Below are 27,091 nucleotides of genomic sequence, written 5' to 3' on the forward strand. Positions count from 1 at the left end.
TCTGCATTTATTTTTTTATTTATTTAAAAAAAAAAAAATTTAAAGTTGGTAGCTGACAGAACATTTTAAGGAACTGTAACCTCTGATGTAATAGAATATGGTGAAACAATGATTCATTTAATGCAAGGTGAAACAGGGGCCAATGATAGTACAGTTATAACTGAAAAGTCCCTCATGTCAATTCAAAACGACAGCCAGTGATTCAAAAGTAATGATGACTAATTACAGTCCCACGTGAGAGATCTGCCCCGGTCCCCGGCAGCATAACGTCATAAGATTTAAATAGTTCTTATTCCCATGGCTGTGGTTCACATTCTCCATGGCTGTGCTCATGTGCTGATGGATTCAATTAGCTGGGCTGTATATGTGCCTGTGGACGATTTAGTGACCGTTTGTTTGCCCAAAGGTCCTGGAGTTGCCTGGTTTTGTACATCCGTTTTTATTTTTCTTGATTAGTTTGTTACTGGCTTTTTTGGAATTATAAAATTTTTACATAGAAATAGTTTCTCAGAAATGACTTCATGCTGCCCTTTTTTCTTGAGATGCTGGGCGGCCTACTAAAAATCCTAAGCCAGTGGTTCTCTGTCAGTGTGTTGCAAACCAAAAATGGCCACAGAGAGAAGGGAAAAAACAATGCTTAATTCTGGTAAAATCTAGCTACAGTAGATAGCAAAGGGAAGTGAAAAAGACTGTGCATCCAACACTTGGTAGTATGACTAATAATTAATGTGTCATGTTATTGATTTTGCATAGTTCATGGTTATATATAAATCACTTTTTATATTTCATTTTAGGTGTTTGTTGTTGTTGTTTTATTCTCATTTTTTTGTCATTTATTGTATAGAGTTTACATTTGATGATACAACATTTGGACAACTGATCAACTCATTAAAACACTAAAACACTTTTTCTCCTAAATCTCTTAAACAAACACATCGTAGAGAGAGAAAAATAGAAAGATTTAGAGATTTGAAGCCCCCTGGGACACGGCATGCCACGGCCACAGCTGGGCTTCATCTTTACTGATAGCTTTGGGTGCCATCACTGATGTTGCCTCTTATCATATCTCTCCTGAGCTCCCCAAACCTCCCAAACAGAGTAAAACCGTAGTGCTCTGAGCTATTTCTATCATAAATGTAATGGTTTCTCAGTTTTGTCTCATGTAAGTATTAACTTTGTCTCAGATGTTTTATTTTTTTGTTTGTTTGTATATTGTCCATACATAAATTTATCATTAACCTAAAATGCATCTTTAGATTGAAAATGTATTTTCTTGCCACTTGACATGCATTTTTTGATATATTTTATCATTCAGAGGTTTAATTGAAATATATTTACAATTTTAAATTTCAATTTGATATATTTACCATATGTACTGTATGAAGTGTGTTTTGGCCAGAATAATTTTTTTTTGCTGTATGGATATTAGAGTTTATGCCTTGAAAATTATTTTTTAATGATAAAACTAAGTGGGTTTGTCTTTGATTTAAGTCTTTGTTATAGTTTCTTCATGGAGGTCAGGGCCATCAACACACAGGAAGTTCTACATTCTTTTCATATATATATATATATATATATATATATATATATATATATATATATATATATATATATATATATATATATATATATATATATATATATATATATATATCCAAAACAAGGTTTCCGGTCATATGTTTTATGTTCATACTGGAAATGGAACTCAAGAACATTTAAATTTTTCTTCATGTAAATGTAAATAACTAGAGCTCATATTGTAAAATGCAAACAGGCAGCAAGTCTGAATGGTCTTAACTTTAACATCCTCTATAATGTTTTTATGTCTCCTTACATGTTGCTGTCAGTAATTAAGAGGTGATGAAGGTAGTGATCTCATTGGGAAGAGTTTCTGGAACGGTAGCGGGGGAAGGAGGGAAGGTCTCTATCCCACTGTGAGGCCACATTCTTGGCTCTGCATAGGTAAGAGGTGAATCCCATTAGCATTTCTGCTGATAGCAATATCTGCCAAGAACAGCCTCCTGCAGAATCTCTGCTGCTTTGAGAAATCTGAAGCCTCGTTGTAGACTGATTAGCAGGTCAGTGTGAAATCTATGCATGTTATGGGCATTCTCCGCTGATTTCTAATGGATTTAAACATGCTAAAATGTGTTAAATGAAGGTGCGAATGCTACAGTTGTATGGGTGGCTAAAAGCATTAGCCAAACATATTTATTATAAAACAGTTAGTTCTGGTCCTTTTATAACATTTCTATTCCACTAACACACCACAATACCCCCATCTCTCATAAATTGGACAAACAGACAGTCCTTTAATCAGTTAAGCTAATGCAGTTGAGCTGGTTGGGATGTTATTTTAGTATTGTTTATGTAGTATTTATTAGTATTTTAATTGTTCTTTTATTTTTATACTTTCAGTGTTTACTTTAATTTCAGCTTGTTTTATCAGTTTTGTTATGTGTATATATTATGCTTTGTGTGTTATATGTGTAATATTATGATTATGATGTAAATATGGAAGCTTCTATCCGCCATAGGATAAAAAAGGTCTCATATACAGTATATAATATATATAGATGTAGACATTAACTTGCAGCTCCGTAATTGAGATATAAACATAAATATGCTATATAAAAAGTTTCAAAATTACAAAATTTCAGCAAAACTTCAAGTGTGAGATGCAAACTAAGTAAGTACTGTGAGATAAGAACTTGCAGTTTATGTTTCACATTTTTAAGTTTACATCTTGTAATTCTAACTATACATTTAGAATGGCAAGAAATAATCTCAAAATTGTGAGATAAAAGTTACAAATTCTGTTGTCCTGCTGATTAGCAAAACCATTTTTTCTATCACAGCTCCAGAGACGTCACCCGGGTCATGAGGTGTTTCACATAACAAGGACGTTTTGATGTTAAAGGCAATTCATCAAGCATTACTTCTGCTCCCAGAGGCCATAACAGCACAGAGCAAAGAGGAAAATGGACTCTTATCAGGATTGCACAATATAATCCTTATTTTATCTTAACAAATCCATTCTCTTTCCACTTTGTTTGCAACATCAGATAGCAGGCCCTCAATGTGTTCAAAATGGGAGCTTTCCAAAAGATAGAGGAATTTGGGTCACATTTTATAATAACTCCACTCATGTGCTACTTTAACTAATCTGCAGATTCAAAATAATCCCCTAATGCTGTAATAACCCTTTATATAATTATGTATGGCTTTTATTTGCAATACATGTAATAGTTCGTATAAGCACAACTGTGGAAACGTTCAGCGGTCCATCTGGCTGGTGTTAGCATGGACATTTTTCCCAAACTGGTTGTGAATCACTGGAAGGATCATGACCTACAGGGCAATGGAGGGAATCTGTGATGGTAAAGCTTTTTGTTTAATATTAATGTTTACTACAACATGGCTATGGCACAAACTGGTTTATTGTAATTTGCATGTTAATAAATGTACCTTTTTATGTGCACCCATTTACATGATAGTTTATTAAATATATATTAGTTAATTTAATTCGATCAGCTACTGATATGATTGTTGTACTCCATTTAACACATTTTAGGATGTTTAAATGTGAAGTGTGTAATTACAGTTTTACCAGCCTGCCATATATCTGCCAATAATCCTGCAATTAGTTAAGATAATGCTATTGGGCTGGTTGGGATGTGTTAATTTATTATTATTTATGTACTGTTATAGTATTTATTAATATTTTTAATTATCTTTTTATAATGTCATTTTCATTTTAATGTAAACTAAAATTAAAATGTAACTTGTTTAAAACCACTTGTTTGAAAGTGCTCTAGAGTTTGGTTGAGGTTTTTTAGTTATAGTCATTTTAGTGCTTAAAAACAAATAATTATATATTTTTTATTCCTATATATATATATATATATATATATATATATATATATATATATATATATATATATATATATATATATATATATATATATATATGTATATGTATGTGTGTGTGTGTGTGTGTGTGTGTGTGTGTGTGTGTATTAGTTGGTAACAACACTGCCAACCAAACAGTAATAATTATAATAATAATAATAATAATTTAACAATATTTTCTAATTTTTAAATATCATATAATTAAATGTAATTTATCTATTTGTTTTGCTGAAGTTGCGATAAAAGAAAATATTTTTTTTAAACATCACTTTGCAGACTTTCCCCTTAAATCAATGTAGGAAAGTTGTGTCTGGTGTTTATGAACTGTGATGTTGAGGGGAACATGAAAAGTGAAGTTGTGAAATGCATTTGGCTGAATGTGTAACCATATATTCTGTATATGTGCTTGTGTTTTTCATGCTTTGCATGTGGTGTCTTGCGCAAACATCAGCAATATGCATCGCAATGTCCATGCAAAATACCCATGAAGAACTAGTCATCCCTTCTATGACCTTTGCTCTTTTTTTTTTTTTTTTTTTTTTTTTTTTTGCTCTTTGCATTTGCAAGTGTTAGTAAATTTAACAACTATTGCACCTCTGAAAATTCTGTTCATTCCTTTCTCTCTCTTTTTTTCAGGACCTCCCAGAAGTTTCCACAAATCAGCCCCATTTTGTCCCCCAACACACTTTAAGGATTGTTTGTTTATCCAAAAACTTATTTCATAAACTCCATCAGCAAGGGTGAAAATATCAGGGCCTCTCTCTTGGACAGAACAGATGTTTTTTTTAAAGCATTCGACTCTCAGCATAGTTAAAGGTGCAGCATATAATTTCAGCACCTCTACTGTAAATGTAAAAAATATTGATTGTTTTCAAATAGGTTTCCCAGATACTCCTAATATTTGCCATTGGTCAAACAAACAGCCAGTGTTGCAATATCAAGCTGGGAATGTATAATTTACAAAGATACATTAAACTGATCAAAAGTGACAGAAATATCACCAAGAAACCAAGTATCATCCAAGAAACCTGAAGGAAAAATTGTCACGATTTCCACAAAAATATGAAGCAGCAAAAATGTTTTCAACAGATAATAAGAAATGTTAATTGGACACCAAATCAGCATATTAGAATGACTTCTGAAGGATCATGTGACACTGAAGACTGGAGTAATAATGCTGAAAATTCAGCTTTGTATCACAGAAATGTTACATTTTAAAATATATTCAAATAAAAAGCATTTTTTTTTTATTGTAAAATTATTTCACAATATTGCTGTTTTTACTGGAGGCCTATTTTAAAACAAATGAAGGGTGGAAAAAGCTAAATTCTCTGTTGATGGCTATTCAAAATATCAAATATCTTAAGGTAAAAGGATAAATAAAAACGCTTTTAAGACGTGAAATACATCATCCAGAATAACCAAGTGAGTGATGCAGCTGACTGGTCATTCATTGCCTCTCATTCTCAAAAACAGAGAGAGAGAGAGAGAGAGAGACAAGACTCTCTTTCACACTTATTAAAGAGTCTCTGTGGATTCCTCCCTATGGAGGAAGGAGAGAGCGGCTGTAACTATTGATAGGTACTGAAAGAAATGCACACACAAACTGTGAGTCTCAGAGCAAAAAAAGTGACACACAAATGTGCTTAAAGAGTGTCTGAGAGACTTGATGATGTCCCAGGACTCACACTGTGCTCCTTATCCACAGCACATGTGCACTCGCTATTATCACTCAGAGGGGAATTGTGTCTGAGGCATCCTGAGACTCACACATTTAATAAGGCCGTGTGTGTGCGTAATAATCTGATAGATTGTCAGATAGACCGGTAGTAGACAGACATCACCCAAACTAAACAAGCTTTCACAAAGCCTTTAAAAAGTACTACTTTATTTGTGTACATTGTTTGTGCTGCAAGACATTACCATCTGTCCATAAAACCCATTGCATTCCTCTATAATTGCTTCCCTGACGTGCAAATCTAAAGTTTATGTACTGTATAAACAAATGTATGCAGTTTGTCTCAAGTCAACCATATAACTTGAAAAATCTTTCTGAAAGTATTTTTAGTGCTACATTACAAGTGCTGTTAAAATGGACTTTCCCATTGTTTTGAAAAATATCCTGTATATCAAAATAATATTTTTCACTTTTCAAATTCTTTTAATATTCTCTACTGAGAATTCTCTACTCTACGTTTTACCACAATAAGTCATGTCATTTTAAAAAAGGTGATTATCAAGCATTAACATTCTCTTTTTAGGGTTAATCATTCACTTATGCAGTGTAATTCCAAATATACAGTAAAATATAATTACCTACATATTTTCTTATTTCGTTTATTTTTGAATTAGTGTCAACCTCCATTTTTGAACATAGACGTGAAAGTGCACTATCCAAACTTAAACTGTTATAATTCATGAACGCTTTGGAATACAGACTCTTGTCTTGGTTGAACTCTTCTTTAAAGGGATACTCCACCCCAGAATGAAAATTTTGTCATTAATCACTTACCACCATGTTGTTCCAAACCTGTAAAAGCTTTGTTCATCTTCGGAACACAATTTAAGATAATTTGGATGAAAACCGGAAGGCCTGTGACTGTCCCATAGACTGCCAAATAAATAACAGTGTCAAGGTCCATAAAAGGTATGAAAGTCGTGGTCAGAATACTCCATCTGCCATCAGATGTGCAATCTGGGTTATATGAAGCGACAGGAACACTCTTTGTAGGCGAAGAAAACAAAAATAATGACTTTATTCAACAATTCCTTTGTGAACAGTCTCCTCTGTGTCTCTCCATATCACCGTATGCTCTTCTGTATCATCCACGCCACAGGGATGCGCTGTTTTCTTTCAAATCAAAGCTAAATACACGTAGAAACAGTGCATCCTTGTAATGCGGAAAATGCACTGTACTTTTTTTTTTTAGCCTATATAAAATAAATATTTTACAAAATATTTTTGAATCCGAAATTCCTTTAAAATGAAAGCCGTACAGTATGTTTAAATAAGTTATGTTACACATTTGAAGTTGATAAAAAAACTAAATAAAAAAAAAAAGAGGTTCCTGTGAGATTTTATTTAGGGCATTAATTTATACCACGAATAGCCACCGAGTGCCATCAATACTCTCACTGAATTTTCTTGATGCGTTTTCGTGTCACAAATGTCTCTTCAAACCAAAGATTTCTCTTTAGTATTACTTCTGTCAAAAAATAACCACCAAATATGGAATACTGAGACCTCTCCAGAAAATTGTGATTCTAATTTTGAATTCTAAGTTGAATTCTGCGTTTTTAAGCTTTTAAAGCTGCAGTCGGTAACTTTTGGGGCTCGCGTCTGGCGGAAGAACATTGTAGCCGGAGCTCGAGTCACGCAGGTACTGTGCTACTCTGCAGCGTTGCCGACCCCAACCAGACTAAAATACTCCGAATATAAACACTTATTATAGGTGTACCGTAGTGATTCAGGATAAGGAAAATGGATTCATGATGTACTCGCTCATTATATATTTTTACATTTTCAACACAAAACAACACTGTGGCACAGTCCTGCGCTGATTGGACCAGAAGTGGATTTTGTTTATATTGGAGAGAAGTAGCTCTGGCTACAATGTTCTTCCGCCTGACGCGACCCCCAAAAGTTACCGACTGCAGCTTTAAATGACACAGAATGTATTATGATAAGTCTACTCAAACATGTGATAAGAGAAAAAAAAGACAACGAATGCACAATTGGGCCCACCGGTGGCCCAGTGACACTAAAATTAATTATAGCATTAAAATAAGAAGAAAAAATCCAAGTAATCTGGTTAAATGTTGGGAAAAAGCGTTACTTTTGAGATGTTCACTGTGGTTTGGGGGGGTCAAACAGAACATGTGACGGTTTATACATTGTGTTCTTCATCATTTCCTCAGTTTCCAGAGTCTGGAGCGTGTGAGAAGGGTCCGCGCATTCCTGCCCCTGCGGCGCGCCAGCACTCACTTCAAAGGCTTCCCTTGACTCAGAGCGCTGTGACGTCATGAAACGCGAGGCGCGCTCTAGCAGATGAGATGCAGGAGCGCAACAGGCGAGCACACATCGCGAGCTCACTACTGCAAAGAATTCCTGATATCTTTACTAAAAGTTTATTCGACCTCTTTGCACTTTCGTTCTAAGGCAGCATTGGCTTTCTTTTGTGTTCTGTGTGGTGCTATGACTGCTGACGAGATGAATGCATCACTACTCCTTAGAGATTCGCTAAAGTGGAGATCTTTAGTTGGGATCCTGTGGTACCTGTTGGTTCGCTGTGACTGCTACAATCTGGATGTGGAGCATCCTTTAATTTTTCATGGACCCAATGGATCATTATTCGGATACTCGGTTCTGCTTCATCAGCATGCTGAGGACTCATGGTAAGTGCATTAAAGATGCTTGAGAAGTTTTGGTGTTGTAATTCATTGGTGATTTAAACTACTGTAATGTCTGCCCTCTTTGACTGATTTTCAGGAGCATTTTCTACAGTTTTAGTGCATTTGTATTTCTAAGCCAAGTTGAATCAATTAAATAAAATATATTCTCACGTGTGAATAATTATGGCTTTCACCTTTACAATCAAACTTTCTGCCAGCATACATTTTATACATTCGTCAGCTATTAGCTGTCTACTACTGACACAGTATGTAATAATCACTGTGTCAAGCTTTAGAGTTGTGGGAAGTGGTTTTTCACATTTATTGTCTCAGAGATGACTTTATTCTAAGTTTTTAATTCAAAGTCTGAACTGATAGAGAAGCCTAGATAGGCCTAGCGGAATATTGTGAAATGCATCAAATTTTGCAAAAGAACTTGCTCATATGAGCATCTCACATGAGCATATCTGTGAGAGTTTATTTTGCCCCGAGCCCCGATTATCTTTAGACTCTGGATCCATGCTTTTCTCAATCTAAAACTCTTTTAATCTGCATTTTATGCTTGCTGCTTTAATGACATCTTATTAATTCAGTGACTATACAAATATTTGTACTTAAATTCATTTGTCACACTGATGGACAGTTTATCATGAATCATTCATTCTAAAATCTTGATGTTGGTTTCAAAAGTGGCAAAACACACTTGTTTTATGTCATATTTATTGTTAAGCTGATAGTTGGAGCGCCTGTGGCAGATTCCAGCTTTTATCCTAATACCAAAAATCCCGGAGCCATCTACAACTGCAGTGTGTGGAGCTCCCAATGTGAGCAGCTGCCTGTTGGTAGGTCTTCCCTCCCTTACCTTCAGAAATTCAGCTTTTCTGAATGATGTTTTTATCAATGATCTGAAAGGTAGAGTTGTGTAAGAGGTTCATTTTTAAAAAGGTTTTGTAATATGTGGTTATTTGTCAATGAGTTTGGAGTAACAACAATTTGCATCAGTAAACTTTTATACAATGCTTAAGAGATCAGCAGTTCATGTGGGGTCCAAAAGTTCACCAAAACTTTAAAATCCCATTTAAACCTGAAAAAAATTGCTCTCAAATCATGATGGAGAACTTGATCATCAGGTTGTGTCCATTTCAGCTCCAGCCATTAATGCTAAAGGGGACAAAGAAAATAACCAAACCAAAGCCTGATCATATATTTAAAATATAATCAATAGTAGTCTCAGACAACATAGAACATACCAATGTAATATAAATCGGTTAATGACATTTCATCATGTACTTAGATTCCTGTGGATTTCCCTCGTTTTTGTCCTTCTGTTTGCTGTAGACCAACTCTAAACAATCCAGCATTTCCATTTGACCAGGATGTGCCGTTTAGACTTCACACTTTCTGAAAGCACTCTGATTGAACTTGTGTGTTGCCTTGTAGACTGTGAAAATGTCCTGTGAATAAATTCCCCATGCAGGGTCAGCCAGACTGTGGAGGGTTTCCTCCTGTCAAGAAGAGGATGCTTATATTCCCAGCCCGAAACAAGGGATGGGGGATAATCTTCTTTTTAGTTCAAGCTACAGGATATATATAGATCGCAAATAAAAAGCGGGAAATTGCATTAAACAAATAATTTCCACCAAAAGCCATGCTGGAGTGCAAACACGTTCGTTTCGATATTGTCGATGTGTCTGAGAAAGTTTCATTATTAGTAGCATTTGCTAAGAGAGGTATCACTTTTATTATTACTTGTACTGGTTTGACCAAATTGATATTATCTACTGTAACTTTAGCATATAATTCACTGCGATACATGTGCTATAGATGGGTTTTTGAGGAGTTGTGCGCTGTTACTTTTCTAGCCAATCAGGCTTATATGAGTTTACCCTGGCAATAATAAAATGACAGAGAAGAACTATAATAGACTTTCATTGAGTGACTGAGCCATACACAGGGACCAGATTTGGTTCTTAGAGACCTCTTCACTTGGGCCGGGTGGCAACCACAGGCTAAAAACACTCAAAATACCTTAGCGACCACATGCAATACCCTGGCAACCATCTAAAAGACCGCACTGTGTAGTTTTGCATGAGCAAAAAAGCCACAAATGTCAGAATCTAGTTGCTGTTAATAGTTTTACAAGAAGATTTAATATGGTGTGGAATGGACATGGTTCATAAGTGATGCTCAGAAAACCCCAGTTTCAAAGCACTTTCTTTTTACATCACAACATGATACTTTCAGAGATGTCTGTAGCCTTGTTTTTGCAAGTTTCACCACATGCTTCTCATCCTGTGTCATTCAGAATTGAGCTTGTGAGCCACAGGTGTGAATTTGCTTGAAATGAAAATCATTTGCACTGCATGTCTCTAACATTTCCCCAAAGTAAGCGGGTTGGACTCTTGATTGATTGTGTATTCATTTAGGCATATTAAGTGTATTAATTTGACTGCATGCTTTCAGGAGGTGTACAGCAATGTGGAAAAACCTGTTTGGCAGAGAATGATAACCAGTGGCTCGGTGTCAGTCTGTCCCGGCAGCCCTCAAAAGGCCACATTTTGGTATGTCTTTTGGTCAAAGCATGCACTTCATTCACCAAGTCTGCATTTATTTGATCAAAAATACAGCTGTAATATTATTGCAAGTTAGAATAACTGTTTTCTATTTTAATTCGTTTTGAAATGTCATTTATTCCTGTGATGACAAAGTTGAATTTTTATCAGCCTTTACTCCAAATATCTCACTGAATCTTTCAGAAATCAGTCTAATATGGTGCTCAAGAAACATTCCTTAATATTTTAAATGGTGAAAACAGTTGCCACTAAATGTGTGTGTGTTTATGGAAACTGTGACATGCTAACATTCAAATGTTTGGTGTAGAATGTAAAAAAAAAAAAAAGAAGAAGCAGCAAAAACTGTTTTTTACCATTGGTCATAATAAGAAACATTATTTATAATGGAGCACCAATAATAATTGATAGTAATTAAGCACCAAATCAGTATATCAGAAGACTGGAGTAGTGAATTAGTAATAAATTCACTAGGAACTGGAGTAATAAATAAGATGTTAAGATATAATAAATAGAAAACAGCTATCTTAAATTATTATATTTCACAGTATTGTTTTATTGTATTTTGATCTAATAAATACAGCTTTTGGTAAGCACAAGTTCTTTCAAAAATGCTTTAAAAAAATCTTAATTATTCTAAGATTTTAACTGATGGTAAAAAATTTTATGGTGTTACGTTGTGAGTAAATGCACTACAATTATTCATTTTAAATGAAAAATCTCATGCTTTCTTCTTAGTCAGAAATGTTAATGAATTAAATTGTTTCATGATAGTTTCGTCTGGAATATGTATGATGAAGGGTATGGTAAGTAAATAATTGTTTGGTTCACTCTATTCTGTTTAAACTTTAGGCATGTGGACATCGGTGGAAGAATGTCTACTACTCTAGTAGAGACAATCAGAACAAGCTGCCGCATGGTGTTTGCTTCCGTTTCAGCCCAGATTTGAAACGTGCCAGTCATATTATCCCCTGCTATAAAGGTACAGATATCTATTACTTCTGTATTGGTTAGGTTGTGGTTCACAGGTTTAAACCTAGCATATCCTATAGCAAACTAATTGTCGCTTAATGTCAAATGAGCACCAGTGTTAATTTTCTCTTCTTAGATCATCAAAAGAAGTTTGGTGAAGGTTATGGGTCATGTCAAGCAGGAATATCAAATTTATTCACAGAGGTATATGGAGCTTTTATGACATTTTGGTTGAGCTGACATTGAATTCAATCGATTTGGTAACAATACATTGTATTTGTAGGACATGATGGTCATGGGAGCCCCTGGTACCTCATACTGGACCGGATCCGTTCTTGTCTACAACACCACAAGCAACAGTTTAGCTGCTTATGTGAATGATGACAGTGAAGTTCTCTATGGCAGCTATTTAGGTGAGTTCTGAAATTGATAACGTTGTATTCTTTGTTACAAATCCAAGTAAGCATATAGGCAAGGTTATAAGGTATCAGACTGCATCAGCATACTGTTGTTCTCCCTTTATTTCAAAAAGTTAAAAGACACTTTTAACTTTTCTAAATAAAGGGAGAACGACAGTGTGCAGATCCTTTTTGCATAACAAGATCATTACATCCATAATGGCAGGCGTGTGTATGTGAATTGCTGCCCGTGTAGGTTTTGGAACAGAAATACTATATGGCCTGTTTTTTTAAGAGTTGTGTATTAGGTCATGTTGGTAGGAAGTAAGTGCTTTCCTTTTGGGATTTAGAGATACAGCCGTCTAATTTTGCTAAATTGTTTATTATTAAGCATGTAAAAAGATAAATATAATCCAGGGATCATCAGCTTCTTAAGACGTGCAGCTGAATACAGACTTTTGCTGTTATATGGCATTACATTTTTCTATTTAAACAGGAAACAGACACCGTTGGGAAATCTATGAGCATCAGATTGTTGCTTAAATATGGCATTTGTGTCACTTTGTTTTGATCTCACGGCAACCTATTTATACTTTCTAAACAAACATACATATCAGCAATATCTCATTTTAGTCATAGATATTGTATTTTGCACATGTGATTTTGTGGGTTCCTAGTCAGTCAAATCAAATTTATTTGTATAGCTATAAGCAACTAATAATAATAATGTAACAATGTAAATGTTTATATTTAATATCTTAATATCTTGTCATTTATATCATTATTTTTTAAAACATGAATACAGTAATACAATTTTTTAAATTTAAAATGTAGTTTTTTAGTTCATCATGTTAAACTACATAAAAATAAGAAATGTTGACTTGGCAACTAGCTGAAATAAAATATAAAAATTTTATATTCAATACAATTTTAAGATTTTGTTTTATTTCAGTTAATGTTTATTTTATTTCACATTTTAGTTAACCATAATAACTCTGTAGATTAGGACGATTTGGTCTTTAAATAATTGCTTTTTACTTTTTTTTTTGTTACAATTTTTACGGTGTTTTTGTGAACTTTAAAATGAGCAGCTGGGACATTTCACCACAATGTATGCTTTTCTTCCCTTCAGGTTATGCTGTTAGTGCTGGACACTTTCTAGATCCTCAGAGCAATGAGGTAGTGGGTGGTGCTCCCCAGCATGAACAGACTGGCAAAGTAAGGGTTAACACCACAACCACTGCCACCATCATCATCTGATTATGAGAACAGACCCAATTTTGAAGTAGTTTAATGTCACATTTCTCTGGTTCGGTTAGACTGTTTGACACAGTCTGTAGGTTTTTGTAGTTTAATAGCAATCTTCTGAATACACTATACTGAATATCAGTAGTTGTGTATAAATGGATTCAGATTTGAGACCCTCTTTGCATCTATACTCTGTAGGCAGTTGGAAACGGTAAAACAGTTAAACTGAACTCTTCTTCCATCTGTGCGGAAGAGGAAGTAGGTTTTTATTTGCAGATGTGCTGAGTTTGCAGTGTTTAAGAGTTTTGTGAGTAACATTATGGTGTCTGTCTGATGATTTTACCAAAGAAACAGAGACTGGAAAAAAGCTTATCAGTGAGCTACCATTCATATTTGTGTTGAAACTATACGAAAATGTATTTCATTCACCAGCATAAACAATCCATTGTTAGGCTGCTGTGTGTTGTAGTTCCCATTTCCTAATTCCTGTGTTTTCTTTTACTCCAGGCCTACATATTCAGGATTGAGGGCAACACTTTGAAAATCGTTGCCAAAACCAAAGGCAAGAAGGTAAGAAATTTCAAGAATTTGAAGTGTTCCTAGGGGATGTTCCTGCTGAATGAACACAATAGTGATGTTTGCTCCTGTTTACAGATTGGCTCTTATTATGGAGCTAGTGTATGTGCTGTTGACCTGAATGCAGACGGACTGTCCGATCTGCTGGTTGGAGCTCCTATGTTCAGCTCAGTCAGGGAGGAGGGACGTGTTCATGTCTACATAAACCAGGGAGAGGTGAGACAGTGACATGATATACATTTCATTATGTTTTGATACATACCTATGGGTTATTCTCACAAAAAATAGTTTAGCCTAAAAATAAAAGCAATAAAATAATGTTTGTTTGTTTGTTTGTTTGTTTATTTTTAGGACCACCAAAAGTACTTCTAAAACTAATTTTGTGTATACACATACACACATAAATTAATTTTTAAAAGTGGTTTTAATAGACCTAAACATAAGCATGCATAAATTTTTTTATAAAATTAAAAAATAATAAATAAATAAATAATATTATTTTATTGTTTTATATGAAAATCAGCATAAATGAAAGACATTAGATCAAATTCTACCAAGATGTAAACATTAATACATTTCAGTTTAGATTTTTAAATTATTTGTTTCTAAATTTAATTGTATTTTTATATAATAATGAAGTCAATTATATTTATTTTATAATAAATAAATCTATAATTTTAATATACATTATATTATTTTATGTTTATTTAACTGTATATTATTTTATATTATATAATATTTCATTATTTCATTATTTTTCTAAATAATATGTTATTACAATAATATATATATATACTATATATTATTTAGAAAATTTGCATCGTTAAAAAATTGTTAAGGGATGATGAGAAATTGTGCTTAATTTTTTAAACCATAAAGCTTTTTGGGTGGAATATGACTAGTATGTGTCCTTGATGGGTTTGATGCAATTCACCCATTTGTTCCTAACTATATTGGTAAGTTCCATTGTAATGCATCTGGTGAAATTACATCTGCATATATTTAGAACTGTTTTATCTTACTGTGTTTGTTCAGTGTAGAAGTATGTATTCTAGCTTTGATTGTGACCACCAAGGCCACATCAATAGAACAGGTTTCCTTTTCCCATAATGTCAAAAATTAACCACCTATTCCAAAAAGCACCATGCTTTTTGCACTTCACATATGACTGCTTGAAGATCAACCACTTACTGTGTTGTTTTATGATACCTCAAACCATAGTTTGCACATTTTCTGGTCACAGTTGAAGCACAAAAACAGTTTGGTCAACTGTGGTCAATTGTGTTTCTGCTTTTAGTAATTAACACCATACTTCTCTTGAAAATATCCTCAGTATAACTGTGTCTCTTTCTCAGGCTAAATTGAAAGAGGCAGATTTTGAGTTAGTTGGCAGTGACTCTTACGCAGCACGTTTTGGAGAAACCATCATGAACCTTGGTGATATTGATGATGATGGATATCCAGGTACAGTACTATATGTCTGACTGACACATCAATGTCTGAGTATGGATCCTTTATAAACCACTTCAGTTTTGTACGTTTCGCACGCTGAATTGCTTTATGTGACTGGCCAAGTGTACTGTATCATAGTTTGCTGGATTTTAAAAATAGTACTTATAAGGGTTTGTTTTTTCCTCAAACAAGATTTCAAGTCAAGTCACTTTTTATTGTCACATCACCACAGCACATGTGCCTTGGTGAGTGAAATTCATGGTAAACCTCAATGTTTCACTTCCTCATTTTGTATCTTTTTTATATTTCAAAGCCTGTTTCCTGTCATAGAAACCCAATCTTGACATTAGAGTAGTTTCATGGCTAGATATTTGTTAATCTCTGAATCAGATTTAAAGATGATTTTGATAATTCTCGGTAGAGCGGTGGGTGTGGTTTATAGACAGAGCATGGTTAGAAAGAACAATCACACATCTTCAGCTTTCAGATGATATATAAATATCACTTAAAAAAAAAGAGCCTTATGACTGGTTTTGTGGTCTAAGATCACATAGGCTATTTATATTATATAATATATGCAATTTGACCATTTGACTAAAATCAGTTTGTTTTTTGTCATTTGTTTTTAAAGAAATTAATATTTGTATTAGGCAAGGATGCATTAAATTGATCGAAAAGTGACAGTAAAGACATTCAAAAGATTTCAAATATATATGTGCTGTTTTTTATTCATATTTTATAAACAAATTAATCTCTTTCTATTAATCAACAAACGTTTTCCTTTTTCCACAACATTTATAATAATTTTTCTTCTTAATAATTCTTAAATTCCAAAACAGTATATTAAAATGATTTCTAAATGATTGTGTGACTTCTGAGTAGTTGCTGTTGAAATTTAATTGTTGCTTTGTCATCACAGGAATACTTACAAATTATATTAAAATACAAAACAGTATTTAAAAAAATGCAATAATATTTTTTTCAGTATTGCTGTTTTTACTATATTTCTATCCAATAAATGCAGCCTTGGTGAGGCTTTTTTCAAAAACATTTTAAAAATCTTTTGACTGCTATACCTTAAAAGGTTGCTCATCTATGCTTCCTACATTTTGCAGCACTCTTAAAATGTTGTCTAATTAGACTGAACACTAGGTTTTGGAACAAAGCTGACACAACAGTGCTTGTGTTTCAGATGTGGCCATCGGAGCCCCTCAGGAGGATGATCTGCGTGGTGCTATATATATCTACAATGGGAGGACAAGTGGTATTGCACAGAGTTTCTCTCAAGTACGTTTCCCAGCTGCTGTTTATGCTGATATTATGGGCAGGGAAGAATGAAACGGAGGCGGGAAAGGTCAGACCTGAGCAGTCCTACCCATCCTGTGCAAACTGCCCTATTGTATTGAGTCTTTATTCTTCTCTCTTCCACACTGGAGTACTAAGTGTTCAGTCTAATTGCAGTAATTTTCAGAAATCCCTCTCTCTTCATGTCTAATTTCAATCAGTGAACAGGACAAATCCAAATCATGAGAATCCAGTTATTAAAAACAAATGTTTAGGAAGAACGTCATCTAATTATATTAACTTAAGGCCAAAATGATTACATACAGGATGTTTGAAGTGATCAGCAGCAGCTCTTGTGGCCTTGTGATAGTACTGTGGTTTTCCAGTAATTGTAGAGCATGATGAAGGTCAAAGGTCATGGGTTTGATTCAAGTGTTGTACAAACTAATTAAATGTAGAACTTAAATGTAAGTCACTCTATAAAAAGTAAAAAAGGCTATAATTTGCATGCAACTTGTCATTATTGCAAAATAAACTGTCACTGACCTTTCAAAATCAAGTATTCCAGAGAGCATGTGCATTTAAATTTGCCAAAAACAATTAGAAAACATTTCTCATTTGACTAACTTTCTAGTAATGTAGCGCTCCATTATGGATTGCCAAATTAGTTTACCTTCCTCCGGTTTAAGTATTATATTAACATGTGATCTCTTGAAAAAGATGTAAGAACGTTCATAAATTAGATCATTTGCATGTCTCTTGGAGTACGGTGCAACTCCATTGGCATTTAATATGTCAAATTTGGAATCTAAATATCTTCTGAATGCTGTCTTTGTGCTTTCTTCAATGCAGAGAATAACGGGCTCTTTGTTGGGCAACAACTTCAGGATGTTTGGCCAATCAGTGTCTGGAGGAGTTGATGTTGATAGCAACAATTACCCAGGTAACGCTTTTAGCACAAAAAAACATAAGCAGCATATGTTTTCTCTGGAAACAGGAAGCATGTTCAACCTACACTATTTTCAAAAGTTTGGGGTCAGTAGTATTTTTATTTTTTTTTTAATTAATATTTTTTTTCAGAAAGTGTGCATTTTTTTTAAATTGACACAAAAAACATATTTATAATGTTACAAAATATTTATTTTAAATAAATGGTGTTCTTTTGAGATATTTATTCCTGAAGGAATCCTGAAAAAAGTATCATAGTATCCACAAAAATATTAAAAAGCACTGCATAAAGCTTTTTTTAACATTAGGCATATTAGACTAATTTCTGAAGGATCCTGTGACACTAAAGACTGTTGTAATGGCTGCTGAAAACTCAGCTTTGCATCGCAGGAATAAATTACAATTGAAAATATATATAATATATTAAAAGAGAAAACTTATTTTAAATTGTAATAATATTTCACAATATTACTGTTTTTACTGTATTTTTGATCAAATAAATGCAGTCTTGGTTAGTGTAAGAGACTTAAAAACATTAAGTAAAATCTTACTTTCCCTAATCTTTGAAGGGTAGTGTAACTGTTTGGTATTAGCTATTTTTTGCAGTATATATCGCAAATTAGACCTCAGACAAAATATTAGTGTCTAAGAGAGTGGTGTTATTGCCTCGACATACTGTATAGTTGTTCAGTTTTGTGCACACTACTTGTATTTTATGTAAATGTGGTCATCACTCCCTGACATTTTGGGAGTTTATTCACTAGTCAAATGTGGTTTCTCTTTCCGTAAACAACCAAACTCTGCATGCACAAATGAAGAGCAGCAAGCTAGTGTGTGTACATGGCCATATCATAACACCTCTTTAGAAGAAATGACGTGGTGCGACATGTTTTCAGACCATCATTTTTTTTTTATCAACTATGCTCTGGGTGTCAGCTGTGATGTACTTCCTGAGTATGTATCACAAATCAAAAAGAGACACAAAATAAAGCTGACACATTTATTTATTTTTGTTCTCAGATGTGTCAGAACTTCTTGTTCTCAGACTCTGTTTCCTGTCTTGAAGAGTAAACTTTTTGAAGGCAGAAAAATATGCACAGTACCAGAATGGACAAGTACTACACACTGTTTTGAAAGAAAGTAATAGTATGTATACTGTGAGCAGTATGCAAATCTTCTGTATGAATAATATACCCTGATTACCTAGCCTAGTACTTTTTCTCAATTATGCAATTAAAGCACAGTGTGTGGAATACTGTGTCCCACAATACGATGTGCTCAACTTGAGCTTTAATTTCATTAAGAACAAACTGCAGTCTGTTTTCTGGCTCGCTATTTGATTTAAAGGGGTTGATTTATTATTTTGTACTGTTCTCTGAGGTCCATTTATAATGTTATCGTGCCTCTTGTTATTTGCACTACAGTATATGTATGAATTGGTAAGCGGGGCTAAAGAGGCAGCGATGTAGAAGGAGGCGTTGATCTTCTTCTGTGGAGGTGGTGTTTAGCCACACTATTACGTCACAGAGTGGTACATTCCACAATCTGTCATTTTGGCAGTCTAGCTTCAATATAAGCTGTTTTTAGACGAATGAGAAGTTTTGAGTTCTGAAACTTCTGAAGTCTTGTTTATAGAACTTTTAATATTTTAAAGAATATTAGTGCACTTGTGAGTTAGGAATGTGTGAAAGAATAACCAAGTCAGGTGTGTTTTATGGTTCACTCAGATGTTGCAGTGGGAGCTTTCCTGTCAGACTCAGCTGTGGTGTTCAGGTAAAAACAGCAGATGAATCTTTCTCACACATTGCTTTGGTGACTTTTAAGATTTGGTATTGTCTGTAGGAATTTATTTCTGCATAACTGAATGTGAATGCCCATCATTCAATTCTATACATCTTCCATTCCTAATGTTTACTTAAGCTAATTTTATGATGTTTTCAGTTTTCAATAAGACTATAGAACTCTATTTAGCACATTTAAATACAGTCCATAGAATTATGTTAATTATCTTCTAAAATCAGCATGGAAAATGCAAAAAGATCTAAATATTATGTAGCGTATTTCATAAAAGGCCTAGCTATAATGGAGACTGGGGCTAGCTGTCACATTTTTTTTATCCCAATGAATATTATTCACAGAGACTGTTTTGTTTAAGTCTGTATAAACAGTATTGAAAGAAACATTAAATGTTACTGTTTTGAAATGGAGGAAAGTCACTTCAGCAGGCATGGGATGTTATTGTATGGGACAAGCTGTTATAATGGGAACCTGCCATTAAAAATCTAATAATTTATCTTAATTCATCTAATTCAACTAAGTTTTATCAAGAAAAAAAAAAAAATAAACACTTTGGTAACATTTTACTTCAAGCCTTTTTGTACCATGCATTATAAAGGGTTATTAAAGGGGTATAATGCAATATAATGATTCATAATGTGCAATACATTATATCTTGTTGTAAATAATAATAACCAAATTTAAAATGCATAGTGTAACAATGAATTGATGGTGTATTAACTGTGGTTACAATTATTCATGAGACAATATAATGCATTGTAAGGTGCATTACAAGGCATAATTAATGCATTAAAACTACTTTTGTAATGCATTATGCATAAACGCTTTAAGTAATGTGTTACCAACACTTTAAATGGAAAAGATAAAGTTCTTATTTTAAAAAATACAGTACAATGAAAAAAATATACCAATAATTAATCACAATATGTATGACAGATTCTCTGGATAGCCCTGGCCTCCCATGGTAATTTTTTGACTTGTCAACTAACCCAATAACCCAATTGTTTCAGGACGCGTCCAGTATTGAAGGTGGATGCTGTCATGTTGCTGCCTGAGAGCTTGAACCGGTCCATAGCCCAGTGCACTGAAAACGGTCTTCCTGCTGTATGTGTCAAAGTTGAGGTGTGCTTTAGAGTCGGAGGGAAACCAATCCCAGGAAATATAGGTAAGACCGTAATACCCACTGAACTAAAAAGTGTTTTGAAAACTGTACTTTTGACTTAAAATTCCTTCCAAATCAACAGTATTTGTTTAATAAAACCCTATAGTGATACAAGACCATTTAACAACTTCCTCCAGTGCTATCTGACTTTTTAGACATGATGTGAAGTGACCTCTGATGTTCTGAGCTCCCCACACGTGCTCTCAGAGTTCAAGGATGAGCGTTTGTTTGCGAGAGGTTGTGTGTTGGCTGGTCTTATCAGCACGTGTTGAAGGCAGTGGCAGTTCGCTGTGTTTCAGACATCTTTCCCAGCTCTTTATCTCGGCCCCACATCCCCTCTTTTGTTGTGGCGGTTGGAGGGCTCAGGGTGTGTGTCAAGGCCTGCCTTCACTGATAGATCGACGCTCTCTGTCCAAATAGTAAACAGCAGAGCCGTGCTTGATGACAAATACTCATAATCTTGAAACTGATATGAAGTAGCGGCAGCAAAAATGTGCCGCCCAGAGATTTTGCTATAGCGTTAATACAACAGTAGATTGATACAGTATATCTGTCAGTTTACAGGACCGCTGCATGTGTTATTTAAAAGTGAGATAATAAAGAGCGGGATGTCCCAAACAAGAGTAGAACTGTTTAGTTTCGTTGTTAATTAACAGTCACACAGGAACATCATAATGGCTTTGACTGCAGCTCATCCAATCTGAATTCATAATCAAAAATATCCATTTTATATTATTAGTTGTACTGTTTTTACCCTGATGCCACGCTTTCATTTATTTGTAATGATTAGCATTCATTAAAAAGAAAACAATTAAATGAGATACTGTACTTATCATTTGTAAAGCATTGAATTCACTTGATTATCTAAAACGGGTGTTATTTATGACCAATTTTTGTTGAATTTGCATAGAGCCTTTCTGTCCGCAAAATCTGTATGACCTCAGTGCTCAAATGTTTTTTTTTTTTTTTTGCATTTAATGCAATTAAAATATTTACTATTTAATTTAGTTTTGCATGAACAATCTGTTTTTCAGCATCTTACACGTCTCTCCTGATGTTCCTTCATCATAAGATGAGATTCTGAACTGTTCTGAAGATTTAACTGGTTGTCTTTGCCTAACTGTAACTTTGTCTCTGAATGCAATATTCTTCTTGTGCAGAGCTGAAGTACAACATTACAGCTGATGTTCACCACAAAGATGGCTTCCCTTACCGATTTTATTTCAGTGGAAATGGCACATCCAATGTTACAGTGGGCAGAGTGAATGCCAAGCATGAGCAGCTCACTTGTGCCACCCATCAGGCCTTCATGAAGGTGCGAGACTCTGTTTATCTTCTTTACCTGTGTTGGGGGATGTTACTTTTAACACTGTCACATTGTGACTTTAGTCTTAAACAAATTACTGTGCATTTTATGACAAAGGCAGATTCATAATTATGTTTGTTTTAGAAGTTACCCTGACTGTTTTTTGGATTTTTGTGTTTTTTGTTTTTTATAAACTTTTCATGTTTCCATTTAGCTTTAATTTATTAAAGCTAAATGGAAACATGAGAACTTATTAAAGAGTTCTGAAGGTTAAAGTGATTCGAACGTGCAAGTTGTAGGACATGTTTTTTAATCACTTGATTGTATGTCTTAGATTTTGATTTTTGTCTTTGAAGTTTTCGATTTTTGCTTTATCACTTGCATCACTGAGGGTTAAAATTTCTTTCTTATAGTTACTTTATACCATTTTTTATGTTGCCGTTCTTTTACCATTCTCTAGTGAGAAACTTTAGTTAGACTGAGCACAGGAACGAAAATCCCTTAGGTACAGAAATCTCTTCCAGCATTTCAGTGTATGGATGGAATTCATCTAAAAAGCCAGATGTGTCTTGATGTTTTCTTAGATCGCCCCTGTTGTTTGTCCCAAACTTAAATACTTTATATGAAAGTGCTGAGTGCTGACTCAGACTGAAGCCTGTGGACTTCACAGCTGTGATTCGCCCACGTCACTCTGCTCTTCATGCTCGAGTTAATCAGCCTCTCTGAGAGGTCCAGGTGGTGTGACTCTCTCTAGGTTTACAGCAGGGCTCCACGCAGGAGGCCGGGATGATAAAGAGGCTCTTACAGATAGTTTGTTGGAGTCGATAGCAGGTTGTCGCTGCTGGAAGAGCCAGGCAGGATGGCACGGGGGAGGACGGTACAGAAAGACACCTAGACAGTTGATAAAGTGTGGATAGATGGCTCTGTGAATATGAGTGAATGTTCCAGGTGTTTGGTGGGCCCCTCTGGACGCCTCTCCCTCTGTCTCTTCCTGTAATCAGGGCCATCTGATCCAGCTCATGTTTTACACAGTAATTAATGGAGGCCTGTGTATAGCTTCGCTGTTATTAATGGGCCGCTGATGGAGACGATGGCCATAAACAAGTGTGATTATCTGTCAGAGGTAAACCCAAACAAGGAGGTTGCTATATTTGAGGTATTTTTAGAGCTTAATTATTAATGAGCAATAAGAGTAATGAATGGAAAACAAAGCAGATGTGGCGGACGCCTTGTGCTGTGTTTTAAAAAAATGACGGAGGAGCAAGTCGAGCCCTGTTATATTTTCTCATATTTACTATTTATTATTGAAACAGGAAGTTTGAGATGGGCGTATCGAATGGTGTGTTCATTTTTAAAAATAGCCAGTAGTCTTGTTTATGTCGCTTGCTACTTGCTAATATGCAGGGGGTATTGGTGAGAGAGATGTTGTTGAAAATGTTTTGGAAAAAGTCTCTTATGCTAACCAAGGCTGCATTTATTTGATCACAAATACAGCACAGCAAAACCAGTAATATTATTAGATATTAGTTCAATTCAAAATAAATGTTTTCTATTTTAATATATTTTAAATGTGATTTATTTTATGTAATGGCAAAGTCACATAGTCCTTCAGAAATCATTCTGATATGCTGATTTATTCTTCAGGAAATCTTTGTCTTATTTAAATTCTCATCATAAATAATGTTGACAACCGTTGTGCTCCTCAATATTAAAAAAAAATAATAATAATACTGACCCCATTTGAATAGTAGTGTATTTCTGTTAGTGTAAGATTCATCATCAGTTTTTAGTATGCTTTCCTAGAGGACAGAGAATACTTTGTGTAAAGTAATTTGTCCACTTTTACATGTCATATAGATGGGCTTTGAATAGTGACACTTTGTGCTGTTGATTAACACAGTAAACTATTCAGTCTTGTCCTTCAATTTGTAAAAACAAACATTTTGAATAATTTAATTGCAATGAAAGGCCAGTAAATTATTTTTCTAAGTGCCTCTGTTTTAAAAGTGATATTGACGTGAGAATACCAGGAAGAAATTTGACATCTACATTTACATTTTATGCATTTGGCAGGCACTTTTATCTCATGTAGCTATGGGCTTGACTCCTAGGCAGTTAATGAACTGATCAAATGTATTCTGTACCTTGAGTGCAATGTAAGTTGCTTTTGATAAAAATGTCTGCCAAATGCATAAATAGAGATGCACTGTAAGTGAAGTTAAAGGAGTCCAACCTCAGAATGGTGGTCTAGGCAGCTTTACTATAGTTTTTATTTACTATACAATTCATTAAAGTGCTTTCCATTTCTGGTTTTAAATACCGTATAGTGCACTATCATTTTGTGTGGTAATCAAGTTGCATTTAACACCCCTCCACCCAAAACGAATGGAACCCTTGTTAAAGTGCTGTTGTTTTGATAGTGTGTTACTGTGAGTTGCAAATGTACCAGGCCTGAATTTTTGAACAGTTCTTGTTTTGAGTGAAATAAACTTTGAGCTGAATAAAGGTGTGAAGGAAACACCCAGTCTTTCTCATGGCCATGTAAAGCCATTTTCACTGCCTATGGTGAACCACAGCAGTTTTCTCATAAAATCATTCTACGGGTTCCTTTAAATATCACTCGTCTATATGGGTTGTACCCATGAAATAAGACATGCCAGTGACACACTAGATGCGTATGCGCACATTTGGACAACTGAATTTAGCAGCCACATCCTGACAAAGGATGCAAGTTCACAGCGTTGACTTTGCATTTAGCCTTTGATGCAGAAATTAGTGTCTCTGTGAGGTTGTTGTTGTGGCTGGAGACCAGCTCATTTACACTGGCCATGGAAGAGCGTTCCAAAACCCCGGTCACACATCTCCCCTGCAGCTAAATACAGGCCCGAGAGACCCCACAGGACAACTCCCAACCACTGAGCCCCCAATTAGGGACGGCCATCACAGCTGACAGAGCAAACCTGCATTAATTATCTGCACTTAGGTTAGGAAAATTAAGATGGGAGGAATAAAAAGTGGTCAAACATAAGTTTGGGGTCGGTAAGATTTTTTGATGTTTTTAAACAAAGTCTCTTATGTTCACCAAGGCTGCATTTGTTTGCTCAAAAATACAGTAAAAACAGTAATATTGTGAAATATTACTATAATATAAAATATCTGTTTTCTGTTTTGTTATATTTTAAAATGTATTTTATTCCTGTAATGCAAAGCATCATTGCTCCAGTCGTCTGTGTTACACAATCCTTCAGAAATAATATTAATATGCTGGTAAATTATTATCAATGTTGGAAACATTTGTGCTTCATATTTTTGTGGATACCATGATGTATTTTTGTCCTGATTTTATTGAGTAGAAAGTTAAAAAGAACAGCATTTATTTTAAATAGAAATATTTTGTGATGTCAAACATTTATTTTCTGTATTACTGAATTAAAAGTATTAATTTCCTTCCAAAGATAAATAAATAAATTGTACTGGTTCCGGATTTTCGAACAGTACTAGTGTACCAGTAGAAACTATCGAATCATGTGAAATAACCAAAGCTTGAGCCCTGACCCCAACCAGTTTGATACTGAAACGTGGGTTTTTTGACCAAATAGCAAATAACAGGAATGATTCGGAAACCTGTTTGGAAACAATTCAAAAATCATTTGTAACATTATAAATGTCTTTACTGTCACTTTTGACAAATTTAATGCATCCTTGCTGAATCAAAGTATTAAATTCCAAAGGAAAGAACAAAACAAAAAACTCCTTAGCAACACCTTAGCAACCATACACTCTTAAAAATAAAGGTGCTTCACGATGCCATAGAAGGACCTTTTTGTCTAAATGGTTCCATAAAGAACCTTTAACATCTGAAGAACCTTGAAGAACAGATTCTTTGTGGCAAAAGAAGGTTTTTCAGATTATAAAACGGTAAGAAAGAGATGGTTCTGAATGGTTCTTTGTGGAACAAAAAATGGTTCTTTTATGTCATCGCTGTGAAGAACCTTTATTTTTAAGAGTCTATTGGAACACCTTGCATTGGTAGTGGTAAAATTTGGATGGACAAACACCAGTCATTTTCTTCAGAACATCTTGTTTATGTTTTATTTCTCATGTGTGCAGAAAGACATCCGGGATATCTTCACACCCATCCATTTTGAGGTGAAATATGAACTTGGAGAGCACCGCGTGCTACAGGGGGACTCCGGGGGCTTGCCTTCCCTCAAACCCATTCTACAGCAGAAGGATGAAGATGGCAACGTTGTGAAAAACAATGTATGTTTTTCTTTATTTCTCAATCTTTGTTTTGTTATTGTGGATAATTTCTGTGGCCACTTTATTAACCTCATTGTAGGTCACAATGTGTCTTGATTTGAAATCTTTCTCTGTTTCTGTAGACCGTCTTTGCCAGATATTGCTCCTGGGAAAACTGTTCGACCAACCTACAGGTTTCTGCTCATCTGGTTTTACCACAGTAAGTCATCAACATATATCCTGTGCAAAGTGGATGGATCTCTTGGAAATTGAAGAGAAATTTCTGTTTGTTATTTAATATGATTTAAATGATACAAAAGTTACAATTGTACATATATATCTTAGAAGTTGTTTAATGTACTAAATTCAATTTATGCTGATTTTCATAAAAAAAAAAAAGAATTGCATTCAGACATGATGGTTTTCATTACTGTATTATTTCATAAAATTTTTGCATTATGTTTAATTGTCATAAAGAAAAAAATGACATTTATAATGTCACAATACAAAACATCTTAAAAATTACTAAGAAAAAAATCTTTCTTTTGATTGTGGGATAAAATGAGGATATTTACTCAACTGTATTACATGTTGTACATGTATACTGTTATACAACAGCTTAAGCTTTAATACTTATAGTTTTCTTGAGTTGTTTTTCTTTTCAAGTGCACGGTGAACAGGTACAGACCTCTCTAAATATTCTAGTTGTGCTGGTGTTGTTCGTGACTAACAGGAGGACTTTTGAGATTATCTGCTGTCCTCATGAATACACCCATTAAACCAGCATGCACAGCAGCCAAAGCTTTATATCGATGCATTTTATGCATCACAT

At 34.4% G+C, this 27,091-nt stretch overlaps 1 protein-coding gene across 2 annotated transcripts in view; it reads left to right on the top strand.

Annotated features, from left to right (window-relative positions):
* Positions 1-1,029: 1,029 nt before the first annotated feature.
* Positions 1,030-27,091, top strand: part of LOC109063057 (integrin alpha-4-like) — a 32,805-nt gene continuing 6,743 nt past the window's right edge. Inside the window, exons 1-21 of one of the 2 annotated variants that reach the window (XM_042731748.1) lie at positions 1,030-1,162; positions 1,848-2,078; positions 2,859-3,380; positions 4,549-4,728; positions 7,831-8,307; positions 9,034-9,146; positions 10,768-10,865; positions 11,727-11,856; positions 11,983-12,050; positions 12,130-12,259; positions 13,377-13,462; positions 14,000-14,062; positions 14,147-14,284; positions 15,424-15,532; positions 16,713-16,807; positions 17,657-17,747; positions 19,480-19,525; positions 20,560-20,714; positions 21,872-22,026; positions 26,128-26,280; positions 26,403-26,479. In XM_042731748.1, coding sequence (XP_042587682.1) covers positions 7,961-8,307; positions 9,034-9,146; positions 10,768-10,865; positions 11,727-11,856; positions 11,983-12,050; positions 12,130-12,259; positions 13,377-13,462; positions 14,000-14,062; positions 14,147-14,284; positions 15,424-15,532; positions 16,713-16,807; positions 17,657-17,747; positions 19,480-19,525; positions 20,560-20,714; positions 21,872-22,026; positions 26,128-26,280; positions 26,403-26,479 — 2,054 coding nt within the window. In that variant the 5' untranslated portion in view covers positions 1,030-1,162; positions 1,848-2,078; positions 2,859-3,380; positions 4,549-4,728; positions 7,831-7,960. Of the gene's footprint in view, positions 1,163-1,847; positions 2,079-2,858; positions 3,381-4,548; positions 4,729-7,830; positions 8,308-9,033; positions 9,147-9,272; positions 10,690-10,767; positions 10,866-11,726; positions 11,857-11,982; positions 12,051-12,129; positions 12,260-13,376; positions 13,463-13,999; positions 14,063-14,146; positions 14,285-15,423; positions 15,533-16,712; positions 16,808-17,656; positions 17,748-19,479; positions 19,526-20,559; positions 20,715-21,871; positions 22,027-26,127; positions 26,281-26,402; positions 26,480-27,091 lie in introns of those variants that run through there. The other variant, XM_042731749.1, reaches the window with a different exon arrangement.

Source organism: Cyprinus carpio, chromosome B9 (assembly GCF_018340385.1).
Source record: "Cyprinus carpio isolate SPL01 chromosome B9, ASM1834038v1, whole genome shotgun sequence".
In the NCBI taxonomy this organism is placed as follows: Eukaryota; Metazoa; Chordata; class Actinopteri; order Cypriniformes; family Cyprinidae; genus Cyprinus; species Cyprinus carpio.